This window comes from Cloeon dipterum, chromosome 2 (genome assembly GCF_949628265.1).
Source record: "Cloeon dipterum chromosome 2, ieCloDipt1.1, whole genome shotgun sequence".
Classification (NCBI taxonomy): domain Eukaryota; kingdom Metazoa; phylum Arthropoda; class Insecta; order Ephemeroptera; family Baetidae; genus Cloeon; species Cloeon dipterum.
Genome location: NC_088787.1, coordinates 19,992,031 through 20,006,089, shown reverse-complemented (window position 1 = coordinate 20,006,089; position 14,059 = coordinate 19,992,031). Strand labels below are relative to the sequence as shown.

Genomic DNA, 14,059 nt, shown 5'->3' with positions numbered 1-14,059 from the left:
ATATGAACTTGAGGATGGTCCAAGATTTTCAGTTTCACTCGAGTGCACAGGAACAAAATATTGTTGCATTTTATTACCTTCCTCCCCTCTCCTTTGAGCATATTATTTACTTTGTGGCAAAAAACGCCCATTTTTTCATGGCAAAATCAAAATAAAGCACTCGCGGTGCAAGTCTAAATTCCCAGCAACGGCGGTTCTTTTGTTTTTCCGGCTCGCCAGCTGTCACATCAGTGACTTATGACTGTTAGTCGTCGCTTTGCATGCACTCGCGGCGAGTAGTTGCATTAGAAAAGAGTGCAGTGTCATCTCATTTGAATACCAAACCTGATCTCGTGCAAAAAATCATCTCATCATCCGCGCCGCTCGGATGCAGCCAGCCAGCACCGGCTTTTCCCATGCTTAAACAGCACAGATATGGATAGATAGAGAAAAAAATTTAATTAAAATAATAATCACGCTACTGCTGCTGACGAATTTTTTTCGCGCGTGGTTCGAAAATTTCCATAAAGCACGTTTTTTGTGCCGGGATGGAAAAATAAGCGCGGTTATTTTGATGAGTCAGTACTTCTCTTTCGAATCTAATGCGATTTTAATTATCTTTTATGATGATGGATTCCGCTGTGATTTATGAACGCTAAAAGGGTTGCTAATTCACAGAGAAAAATAACTCGGCAACGCGGGTGAATATTAAAAAAAAATGTTATTGACCGGCTTTCTTTTCTACCCTTAATGCGTACAAATTAAATTCATGTCGCCAGATTAACGGTGTAATCATTATGTCCCATTCTTTTAACCCCTGGCTGAATGCTTAAAATTCTGCTGAGTGTTTGTGCGAGCGTGTGTCAAACGGCCCTTTTAAGTAGTCGCTCGCTCTCTCGTCTCGTCGTGGAAATATAAAACAGGCAGCTACATAATAGAGCGCGAGGAGAGCAAAAAGAACACAAAACTCTCTCTCATTCTTAGGGGATGCTACTTTTCTTTTTAAAATCTCCGGTTACATCTTGCACTTTTTATTCAAATGAGAGAGCGCGCGAGCGGCGAGAAAGAAGCAGAGACGTCGCTCTCGGCCCTCTTGTTTATCTGAATTATTCAGCAGCTGTAAACAAAAGCTGATTTATTTTTATCCAATCTGAGAGAAGTAGCGCTGGCGAGAATTGCCCGAGAGCAATTTTCCAGTGGAAATTAAGGGAGAAAAGTGCTGATGAAGCACTTCTGCGTCTGATTTTTATTCGAGTCGATGCCTTTCCGTCTTTCAAATGTGACGAGAATAACATTTTTGTAGTGGCTTACGAACGGAAATTTGTTATATATAATACAATAAAATGACAAAAAATCAACAGAAAATATTCATTCAAACCTATTAAATTAAGAGAAAAAAGATTAAGCAAAAGTGGAAATTTTACCTAATGAGAGATAGAGATTTTAAATAAATTCATTAATTGATAATTAAGATAACTTCATATTTTTCACTAAGTATTTCCAGATTTATTTAAAATTTAATTCACTTGTAATTTTAAACGAATAAATTTGATCAAAAAATATATTTAATTCAAAAGGGTAGATTTTGAAAATTACCTGTTGTAAACTAAAAATTCTATTTCGTCTTTTAAGTTTTGTGCTTGAGAATGGCTAGGATTTCTTCTGACTCACAATCGAGCACCTTTGGCCAGCAATTTGTCAACTTAAGCCAGCGCGGCGCGGGGCAATCTAGTATAAAGAGCCGCTCGCGTACGTCTTTCTTCACAAAACTGCTTCCGTCAAAATGTCAGAAAAGGTCGGGGGTGGTATAGCGGCGGCGGCGGTGGTTGCAAAACAAATGACGCACACTCTCTCTCTCTCTCTCTCTCTCTATCTCTCTCTTTCTCTCCTGAGCGGCCGTGTTTGCAGGACACGAGCACTTAAGTTTGTATTTGTTATTGTTGATGATGTTGATGACAGGCGCTCGCCGAATAAATTATAAGAAAAGTGATGGCTTTTTTCCCTCCATCACGACGAGAGCCAAATTAAGAAAAAGCGTGGCGCGGCTGAAAAATACGTGGGCGGCGTGACGACGTCGTTTGCTGCAAAAGTGACATCCATAAATTGTGTACTTTGCGCGGCGCGCGAGACTGAAAAACGATGAACGATCGGCAGCAGTGGCGGTGCACCTCGCTTTTTCCGCGCTTTTTCCACCCTCATCGATTTTCATTAGGACGCAGCCAGCCAGAGACTCTCGTCCGTTCTTGACGACGTCGACGATGATGATAGCAATCAATGCTCGGCGCCGAAAGACGGCTTCATTAGTTGCTGTCAACTCGATCGAGAACAGCAGAAAAATCGGCGGGCGCAAAAAATTTCACACTGAATTAACCCCCGCGCGTCCCTTATTTCTTTCTATTGAGACGCGGAGGTTCCCACGCGGCGATTAATTTGCATACGTACACGCAGGTAAGGTGACACCTGCGTTTGCTCGGGACCGCAGATGAGCAGGAAGCATCCCTCGGATCGCGCCTCTTCTCTTTCGATATAATTAAATTTAATTGACGCGCTGCCTGTTTATCTCCGATATCTGTGTACACAGAGGAGGCCTTTTTCTTATTGTGCCCGCGTAACGAATGAGTTTTAATGAGGTGAGAAAATTATAATACGCTGTGGGAAAGGAAAATACAAATTAATTTTAAACAAGGACCAGTTGACAATTTATGTGCTTATTCGTTACGGAATTTAAAACAATCCGGGTTCCAGAATTTCAGAAAAAAATCCACGACCTTTTTATGGCAGGTGATGCCGATTTCGAGCAAAACCAGCTTGCCGTGAAATTCGGATTGATGCTCTCTTTCAATCACAAAGCATTCATTGTTCACGGATCATTTGGCATTGAGATTTCATCGATCCCTATTGTTCGCTTTGAAAAAAGGTTCAAGTACATGCACGTGTCGTCCATCAGGGAGTAAAACATGCATGCCAGACATTCAAAACCAATTGAAATATTTATCAAAAATATATTTATGCTATAACGCTGTATTGGTTAAATTGGCTAGACTGGATTGAAAATTATTCAAACAGAAGGATAACTTATTTTAATTTTTGTGATTCCAGGATAGTGTAGAACATAATATATGCTGAAGTGATGAGTTCAAAGATGTGGCCAAGAGATTCTGGTTGCATTTGATAAATGGCCGCTTGAAAGCATATAACGATATTTGTTGGCCAAAAAACAATTACTTGACGGGCCAAACATTTTCTGGCCAAACCTTTAGACTCTTTTCTCTGACTTACTCACTATCCTACATTGTTAACAAAAATTGACAAAAATTAAAATTAATCATCATTTTGTTTGAATATTTTTTAAGCTTAATTTTTCGTAAAACTATTTAAATTTTATTTTTAACAAAAAATAATAAATTAAAGAGTAATTTTATAAAATATTAAGCAGACCCGATAAATAATACTGTAAATAAATTCAGTTTCCTATAAATAATAAAGGTTAGTAATCTTATTTTTTTTCTTTGGAAGTAAAAATTATATTTTATCGATCAGAAGTATACTCCAGGGTCTCCAGGAAGTCATTGTCAATTATTCTCATTTATTCAATTTCTTGAATTAATAAATATCAAAATCCTTAATCTCGAATTTATCAAAGAAATATAATTATTGAATATAATTTTCTAATTTATGTAATTATCCCTTCTCTATAATTAATTCTTATTTAAACATTGAATTATTAGCTTTATTTTTAGTTGCAATACTATAATTAAAGGTACATATGTATAAGGACTAGGAAATTAAATTTATTATGAAAATTTTCTACACTATTTTACATTTTTTTTCAAAATCAAGTTGCACGTTTTAATTTCGTTCATTAAATATTTGCATTTGGATCCATGAACTTTAAATAAACTGTCCTTTGCCCAAATTCTTAACGGACAGTTTATTTAAAGGGATTTTATTTTTCAAACGTTGCATTATCGTTTTTTTATTCGACTGCTTTGGGAGCAATTTATTCAGACTGAGTAGTTGTGACCTCGATGTTGTTTCGGATTTTGATCTCTTCATATATTATGTAAATGTTGTGCTTTTTCAAGGTCGGTGGAGGTGATGTTTTGGTGCTGAGAACGCTTGAATTGTATTAATCGGTGTGCGTGTGTGTTTGCTATAATTGTAGGCGAGCGTCCGTACAAATGCCACTTGCCCGACTGCGGCCGCGCGTTCATCCAGCTGTCGAATCTGCAGCAGCACCTCCGCAATCACGACGCCCAGGTGGAGCGCGCCAAGAACAGACCGTTCCACTGCAACATCTGCGGCAAAGGGTTCGCCACCGAGTCCAGTCTGCGAACCCACACGTCAAAGGTAGGTTTCGCTGCCGACGCAACACTCAAAAACTTAGGCTTAAGTAAAAGGAGACGGTGCATGCCAATTCGAGCTTCCGGGAAAATTATTAATTAACAAAACGAGTCGTTGGTTTACTAACAACACACACACTCACTCACTCACCGCTCTGCAATCGCGGGGCGCCGGGGTTAATTCGGGTACATCGATGCTGGCACTCGTCAGTTTGCAAGTACTCTCTGCGAAAAAAGCCTTCGCAGCAGACACGCGAGAAATGGTGTTTACAGTAATTTTTCAGCCGGATGCTGACGACGAGATAGAAAAAAATGCGACCCGCGTGCAGCTGATGAGACAGTCTCTTCGCGTCTTGTCGCCGCCGCCGCTGCACCGCCGCGTGTATATTGGAAAGTTTCGGACCGTCTGCACACCTTGTGCGGCGTGACCAATCCACTCTGCACCCCGCATCATACATATAATAACAGGAAAAGACTGCTGCTTTTTTGTTAGCCAGCGCAACATCTTGCGCGTAACCCTTCCGCCAGCAGCAGCAACAGCAGCAACGGCTGAATAATTGCACCGAGAAATAAAAGTGTTGTGTGGGCGAGAATGAATAATAATTTCGGGTTTGTTATTGCCTAGTCAGAGATCGCAGCGGCCGCGCCGCCGCCGTTCAGCAGCTGCTCTCGCGAGCGCGTTTTTTGTCCGCCGCCGCCAAGCGTATATATGGTAATTTCGCCCCGATGGACACGATGAGCTCGCCTTTTTCAGCCTCTATACGCGCTAATGCAGCTCGGCTAATATTCTTTCATTACATTTTCATCTGATTGACAACTACAAAAAATACATAATGGCTTTGACACGTTTCAAAGCAAAACCAAACGAGTGTAACAAATTCAAATAAAACGTCTTGAGCATTTCAGAATTAATTTTTTAATGACAATCGCGCTAGCTATATTTTTTACAGCTTACTTCGAAAATTAGGAGCAATCACCTTAAGCAATAGGCGAAATGAGCATTAATTTTTATTTTTAATTTTCTCTTTCGATCTTTTCAATTTTTCTGCTCATTCTGGTAATTTGAAAAATTATAACATTAATTTTTTAAAATCCTTTTCCCGTTCAATCCACAGTATTTTGTTGAAATTATCATGCATAAAAAATCCTTGGCGACTGTGAGCCAAAATTTTTACTCTGCAACTCTTCTTGTCGGTCTCGGAGCAATTTCACTTTTATCTGATCAGCGGGTGGCAGATGCTCTCGCTTTTTTCCGTCTCACCGAAACTTTGCGTTGCATGGACATTTTTCCTCGGCGTCGGTGCGGCGGCAAAAAATGACAACCTTAAGTGGAGCGTGCCACAGGAGACAATTATTTATCTGGCGGATGCTAGATTTTTCTCTCCCGGCGAGCATAAATCTTGGCTCTCGCGCAAGAAAAAAGCAACGGCGCGCACGGCGGGGTTCGTTCTCCGTGGCGCTCTCGCTGCTGGAAAAGTGCGAGGGAGGAAAAAAGAGAGTGTGGCGCATCTGCATCTCTGCGCTGGCTCTTTTAAGACGGGCGCTCGCGCTTGCGATGCTATTATCGCTAATTCACCGCCGCTCAGCTGCTTAATCCCTGGCGATAATTTGATTGAAACCTCGGCCGCAAAGTGTGTGCCAGCGCGCTATCTTCTGAGCACCCCTTTCCTTTCCGCATTTTCCGGCTTGATTTATCGCTCGCCCACCGGGAAATTACCGAGATGAGCGCCAAAAGAAGGCAAAACCAACCAAAAACATGCCGTCCTCGCATCGGCTGCTGTTAAAATATTTAAAACACTCTCGTCAAGTCTGCAGTTTATCTCAAGAAGTGGGCGAACCAGATTATTGAAGCTAAAATTAAATAAGAAAATGTTTAAAAATGTGCGAAATTAATTTTTTAATCGGTTTCATAGCACACAATAATCTGTTGAGCAATTTGCATATTAACTCGACCAGTGGAAAATTTTCTTTGAGGTTACGTAACCCGTTGCACAGACACCAAAATGGCCCAAATTTGCGTGTGCATGAGTTTATTTGCGATCGCGCCGAGGGACATGATTAATGAAATTAGCTTTTGCAATTTGTTGTTTTCTGCACACATTATTTCGCAAGTCCCAGCGGCTGCCACTGTGTCTAGCTAAAACTGCGCCGCACACACTTTGCGCTAAATACAAAAATAGCTGGATTTTGGCGAGTCGATGCATCCCCAAGAGTGTTATGGCCGCGATTTTTCTGCCAATTTTGGCAACGCTCGGCGTGTGCGTTGGCTCGTGAAATGCCTCAAGAGTGCGCGCGACGGCCCTGCGCTGCATTTGAATTCTGGAAACCCCTTTACATTTTTCCATCTCTGCGCTGGTTAGACAGTTCGGTCACGTAAAATAAATAGCAAGGCATCGAAAAATTGTGCGGGAGAGGGAAGCAAGTGCCCCATCGTTCGGTCGAGAAATCGTAAAATTGTCATCAGCAGCTCATTTTTCTGCGGGCAAACTTTACAAATTTCGCCTCACGCGCGCGCCGAGGGAAAAGCCATCAATAATGTATAACAAGTTTTTTACGAGGCCTTGTAATAATTAAGAATTCATTCGAAACATAAAATTTTATGGCCTCGGTCCACGCACACACAGCACTGCACAGCGCGCGCAGAAATTGCCGAGGCAAAGGGGTGCAAATGAGTCGCCCGCTCGGCACATAAGACGGCAATTTTCGCTATCATTCGCCTCTTTTTTACAATTCCGAGATGGGGTGCGATGCGTCATCTCTCTCGCTCGCTTGCTTGCTCGCGTGCAGCCAGAAAAGGGTTGAGATGATGATTCCCTGCGCTTTATCTGATGGGGAGAGAGAGTCGGTCGCGGCCGGTCGGTCGGTGATTATATTTTTCTACATTATACTTGATGCTCCGCGCGCGTGGAATATATAAAAAGGAAAACTGGAGCAGAAAAGCAGGGGGATGCCGAGCCGCCACCGCCGTGTGTGGCCCGCGCGCCAAGGGGTGGTTTTCGGGGGTGTTTCAGACTCCTCCGCGTTAATTGCATAATGGGAATAAAATCTCGAGAGTGGAACTTGCACGGATTCGCTACGCGGTTGTCGATTACGTTACCCTTTTCTAAAAAAGGAGATCAAAAAGATGCAGTGTTGAATAGTGAACTCATAAAGAGAAATAAATTTAAATGCTATTCTTTAAAAAAAATTTACAGGAGACGTCAAAAATATTTTACTTGAAAAAGACGGTGGTTTTCTGCGTAGGTGTGCAGACAAGAAAATTAATTTTAAAGTTTTATATGTATGCTAGATCGATTAGGGATTGAGATCACGGCTACGGCACTTGGGTGATTATTTGTTCAGACGCGCGCTGATAATAGACAAAAGGAGTGTACTGTTGGCTCAGCACTAAACACCGGCGTCGAAAACCGTGCGAGCACGCTGTATAATAAACCTGCGGTGGTCGTATATATGGCTCGCGAGTGGCGCGCGGTGCTAAAATCAACAAATTTATTTAAACAGCAGCAGCCGAGAGTAATAAAATGAGCTGCAGAATGGAAAAGGATCAATTTAAACGCACAATTTGTTAATCCACGGAATAATATAATATTTGCGCGAGGCGGGCAGGTGTGTGCGATTCTGAAACAATTAATTAGCGTGCGCGTTGAAAAATACTCTCTGCCGCGCCGGGGCAAATTTAAGATTATCCGCGGGCGTACCCATAATAAAATAATTATACGCCAGATTATGCGGTGCTCTGATATGTATTTTCATAAATGCCACCGGATTACGCGCCATGATTTATAATTAAAATTGCCCTCCGCCTCTCTCTTTTGTACGCTTCAAGTGGATGACGGGAAAAAAATCCTCTCTCTCTCTCTCCGCATTGGGACGGATATTTCAGTACAATTCAAAATCGATATCAGGAATAGGCAATTTGCCAATAACTAAATAGGAGAATTGATTAAAAATAGAATTACTCCAGCTTTCGGTTTGTAATGCGATATAAAACCGGTTCTAAAAATGATGAAAATTTTGCAGCTGTTAAAATTAAGGCAACTCCTTGTGAGAAATAATCAGTATACAACCACAGTTGTTCCGGGGCAAGGGCAGAGAGAAAATTTAAAAAGGCGTTTGGGAGCAAGTGGCTGAATAAGTTGGAAAGGGGGCTGCTGCGCGATAGCTCCCGAGGGGAGCGCGCGGCACTCTACTCGGCGCGTGTTTTTCTCCGGTTTTCTGTTATATTTTGTCTGCTACGTCTTCCTTTTTTAAAAATAAAGTTTACCGATGCCGGGCATAAAAATTATTAGATCGAAAAGGGGGTGGAGGGCGTCACGTGACGCCACGGAAGGCGGGTTTCTCTCAGCCGTGCGCGCGGCCGAGGAAAAAAATCCTCCTCATCTTCCCCCCAGCCAGCCAGCAGCCGCTTTCTTTCTTCTTATTTTTTTCTTTTCGCTCCTCCCTGCCGCGCTGCAAACGCCCTATCAATAGCGCATTTTTTTCCATTCCCCCCGCCTTCATTCCACCCTTGATGTTCTCACGTAAGCACCCCACGTGCGCCCGCACCGACAATGGCCCGGCCGGGGGTGACTCGATCCATCTCTCACGTGACGCGATTTTTCTGTCCCCCATGATTGATGCTTTCCAATTCGAATCGCACCGCCATGATCGTGCTGGCGGATTGCTTTTAATCAAGTCGGAATGAAGATGCCGGTCTCCCACCTCGGAAATGAGAAAGAATCATTCCATTCACTCGCGCACAGTGTGATGAAAAGTCGAAAATTAATATAATTTGATCGAATATTTAAACTAAAGAAAGTGCTGTTTAAACAAACTCTACACCCAATCACAAAACGGTGTGAGTTTAAAAATCCTATTTTAAGATTTTTAGTTTAGACCAACAAAAAACGGGGAGCAACGTGACCAACAAGTTGAGTAACGTGCGTTAACAAGATTGATCCCCATGGACGATGTTGAAATCGGAAAAGAAAACTAAAGATGCATCTCGTTAAGTCCCCTTCGTCTGCGGTAATTATAAGTGCACCGAACCCATGAATTATATAGTCAATTTCCGCCCCTAAACTAGCGAGAGGCGATGTGGGTCTTGACCTATATACCCGGCGTGCGTAATAAGGCCGTTTAGCCCAGCGTTTAATGCAATAATCAGGCGCGTACAAGACTGCTTTCTTGCCGCACCGCAGCTTGGAGAGGGTTGCAGCGCGATAAAGGCGCGCGGTATTTGCCGAGCAGTTTGAGGGTGACAATATAAGGGGGTGGAAGGCTTCTGTACATACACTCGCAGGGATGAACACGCTGCTAAAGCAGAGAGCGTATTACAGAGAGAGCAGAGCAGCGCTGCTTCAACAGGTCCGCCGCGCGCGCGACCGCCTGTGTGCTGTGCAGCGGCACACACACACACATACACAGATGAAATTTTTGAGGCTTTCCAAACATAAGAGTCGGTTGCAGTGCTGGCGAATATTTTATGACACTCTGGTGGAGGTTAACACTTTATTGGTTTATGGATATACTAACATTTTTTATTAGTCAGTAAGAAATATGATTATGATAATGATGATGACTAAACCACATTCTAATCGCCTATTTTCGTTTTGTTTTCAAATCCGGATGTGCAGTATTTCGGAAGAATGACTCATGAGGTATTGTTCAACAACCAACTTTATTACATTTCTACTGCAAGCTTGTGTATCTCTGCATATTTTTCTTTATCCTTTGTCGCCTTTGATATATATATTGTTTGTGGAGAACAGGAAAAGCTAATTCTTCCGAGATGATGTGAAATTTATCAATAATTTATTGCGTGCGAATTAGACGAACGAACATCTTGCAAGAAGTAGTTTTTGTTGAATCCTCTTGCTTTCTTTTTCCTTCCTTCCTTCTGGTTTTCACGAGGTTGTAGTTTATAGTTATAGCAGACTCGACTAACGCTCGGCGTGTGTGTGTTGTGCATTGCAAAACCGCACGTGGAGCTTGAGCTGTGCCATTTTTATTTCTGGCGTTCGCTGCACCAAATACTTTCTCTCGCGAGCGCGATGATGCAGCGGGCTTTGAGAATTATTTTTACCCGCTTGTGCGCCGCGCTGCATTTTTGGCTTGCAACGAGCGGTGCTTATTTGCTTTCCTGCGGATGCTTTTAGATGCGCGCAAGCAAGGTCGCGACAGAGAGAGAGCGAGAGCAGCCTTCTTACTCTCACTCATCTTTCTAAACACACATCCGCGCGAGCGCCGCCATTTTTGCATTAGCAGCCAACGCCAGGCTATTTCTGATTTTATTTTGCACACTTTCTGTTGTGAGTGCATGCTGCGCTTTTAGTTGAGCAACGCTTTCTTTAGTGCCTGCTTTTCTTTGAACCTCTGGAAGAAATAAAATGTATATGTGCCCCCACGCAAACACACAAAGATTTGAACAATAAAGAGATTAAAAAAGAAACACACACTCAACCCTGGCCCCAACCCCCACAGTCAACGGACGGAGACAGCGTTTTTATTTCTTTTTGTGCTTTGAACTCTTGTCTTTTGGAGCGTCGAGTGCAATAAAAATCGACAGGCGATTGTTTGTGGAGTAAGACACAGAGAGAAGGCGACGCAAAAATCAATAAAGATGCTGTCTCGGTACGAGAGAGCATATATATTTGTATACAAAAAAAATAAGCAAACATTTATAATATGGTGATGATGATGAGGAAAGAGAGAATGAAAGGCACACGGGGGCGGCGCGGCGCGCGTGCTCAGTCGGTCGCGGCGCCAGCGTTTCGCTCCCTTTTTCAAATTTAAAAAGGGCTCGCGCAAAAAATAAGCTGGAAATAGTAGATAAAACTGCAGCTAGAGGGCTGCCGCTTTTCGAGAGCTTCCACCGAGCCGGGGGATGAAAGTAGAGGGGAAAAAGAGGAGTGGCTGGCGTGACACTCGCAGCAGCAGCCCCCGTGTGCTTTTATAAAAGCGGCGAAAGAGAGCGCAGCGCCGCCGCTTTAATATCATTACCCCGCCGCTCGAATCCACCTAGCCGCGCACTTTTTCACCCCTTTTTTGCCGCGCCTGCATGCGCGCTCTCTCTTTTGGTTCCAGCCCGAACTAACTTTCTTCCGCACCCTTTTTCCCGCCCGGCGTAACGCTTTTTTGCGCTAGTCGTTCCCGCTTTTTGCGCCGGGTGGCGCGCCAATGGTGAAAAGAGGGCAATTTTAACGAGAGAGTGAGAGAGCCACCGACCAGAGTGTAGTGTGTGTGTGTGTTCAGATGCGAACGAATCGATAATTTTGCGCGAAACGAATTGAAACGACTGCACACGTTTATTCTGCGCGTGGCCAGAATCGGCATGCACTTTATTCTTCCGGAGGAAACTCGCCGCAGACTTCCGCGGGTCTGCTTCAAAATAAATAATTGAAAACGGGGAAAATTGGCTGTTTGAGGCTCCTTTTAATGGATCTATGGTCGAGGTTGCAATTTATCCGATAGGCTGAATTTAAATTAGGGCTACAAAGCTCAGAAATTGGACTGATTTGTTTTCGTAATCCTTCTGGAAATTTTAAAATTAAGAAAGCAAGATTTACAAGCAGCTGAATATTTTAAAGCAGTCTATATTGCTTAAATCTACCGAAAATGTTAAAAAAGCAATTTTTTATTTTTAATTAAAATCCAAAAATATGTCCAGTGAAATTTAAATAAAGAAATACCAATAGGTATTTTCAGCTAAAAAGAAAAAATCAATTAATCTGCAGCTCCAATCTCTGAAAACGCATTACAATTTTTTGCAACGACCATGATGATGCCAAAACGAGCCGCAAAAAATGCCGTCGTGGCTCTTCTGCATGCGACTGCTTTTTGTGTGTTGTGTGCTTTTCCGCGAAGAGAATTAACCATGAAATTGAGCTGACACGAGTCTTTTGTCTTCTTTTCCTGTTCTCCTGCTACGCTTTGCCCGTGGTGCTTGTGCCTGCTTGACGATCGAGAGCAGGAGCTTCAGCTGCGTGATCCTGTATTGCAGCAGCACGCGGCCCTGCTCGGCGGACCCAACGCTACCAGCTGCCCCGTGTGCCACAAGGTGTTCCTCGGCGCTGAAGCCCTCATGGAGCACATGAAGACTACCCACAAGGACCCCAACGCCTCCGGAATTGCAAGTAAGTTGCTTAACCACCGCCTTTATGGCGCACATTTTTAATGCTTCTTGCTACTAACAAATCAAATTTGCAGCTAAATATTTTACTAACTAAAAACTTAGAATTTATTCTGAAGTATTTCTAAACTTAAATTATTAGCATCAGTTTTTGTTTTGATATTAATTTAAAAAATAAATTATTTACATTTTTCCTCATTGTTGAACGAAAATGTTAATTTAAAACAAAAATTAGCAATACATCTTCATTTTTTATATCATTATTGCTTTATTAAACGCATTACGCGTGGAACACTAAATCTAAAATAGTTTCTAATTTTGTATGATTTCAAAAATAAGTTTTGGCTCGAGTCAGGCAACCGGCCGGTCTCGAATGTCGCGCGGGCTGCATACCCTCTCCTCCCCAGGCGATCGGTCCGAGCGCCGACCTGTTCGGTTGTTGTTTTTTCTTGGTCTGTGTGGCCGAAAAAGAAAAAAATTAAATCGGCACTCGGAACGCATACACAATGCTTTGGGCTTCCCACAATCGCTTTCGGTGGTCGGATTTGGCAGTAGGCATTGACCAGCTCTATGTTTTCTGTTCCCCCTGTTCCATCCGTTCCCCCCGTGGACACGTACTTAGCCAAGAGGCGGACGGCCAACCACCCATGTCCCGTGTGCGGAAAGCACTACGTCAACGAGGGCAGCCTGCGCAAGCACCTCGCCTGCCACCCTGAGACGGCCCAGCTGTCCACCTCGCTCCGCATGTGGCCCTGCAGCGTCTGCCAGGCTGTCTTCACCCATGAGTCAGGCAAGTGCAAAACCAAAAAATTAGGTTGATAAAATTATCTGATGAGGATTTTTAACTTGTAATTGGTGAAGAATTTAAGGGCTTTCTTTGTGTTAGGGCAATGAGATCTATTTAAAAATTAAATTACGCCTGTGTAATTTTAAAATCCATTTTTAAGAAAAATCAAACTGCCGTATTTCATTGAAAAGTTGTCGGAATTTTATAAACTTTACGTTATTTCTTTATAAAAATGTAACGACTTGAAGAGTTTTAATTTTTTCCTAGGATACAGCTAAAGTCAACTATTTCAATAAAAAATTTTTGCGGTTGCATATATATAATATTGTATATGATAATCTGGTAAATACAAGTCAATTTTTTAAAACTTCATTTAGGGAAATTGGGATAAAACATCTCACTGCACGTAACTAAATCGCAAGCCTTGAATTATCTGAATTATCTCATTTAAAAAAAAGATTTTTTTAATTTAAAAATGAAAAATTAGAAAGTATTCTTTGCGATATCTTTAGCTGTTTTTACTATCAAAACTAACAAGAAGAGCGCTTGACATTTTTTGCAGGTTGATTTAATTTTTAATATTTTGCCAGAAAATAAATTTTCATTGTATCTAGTGTAATGTTTTAAAAGATAATATATTAGATTAAATAAGCGTATCAAGGAATCATTTATATTGGAACAAAAAACTTACAGCTTACGATTCATTCAAAATTTATATTTTAATTTAATTGATCAAACCTTATACGTCAGCGAATCAAACAATTAACTTTTAAATTAATGACCAATAAGAGTTAAATTAAAGATTGCGATGAATTTGATAAAAATTTAAAACATATAATA

General features: G+C 42.0%; 1 protein-coding gene across 1 annotated transcript in view; it reads left to right on the top strand.

Annotated features, from left to right (window-relative positions):
- LOC135935320 (uncharacterized) overlaps positions 1–14,059 on the top strand; it is a 122,985-nt gene that overhangs the window by 99,575 nt on the left and 9,351 nt on the right. The window contains exons 6-9 of the mRNA XM_065477565.1: positions 4,145–4,329; positions 9,938–9,961; positions 12,274–12,436; positions 13,013–13,222. Of these exons, the coding sequence (XP_065333637.1) occupies positions 4,145–4,329; positions 9,938–9,961; positions 12,274–12,436; positions 13,013–13,222 (582 nt within the window). The remainder of the gene's footprint in view (positions 1–4,144; positions 4,330–9,937; positions 9,962–12,273; positions 12,437–13,012; positions 13,223–14,059) is intronic.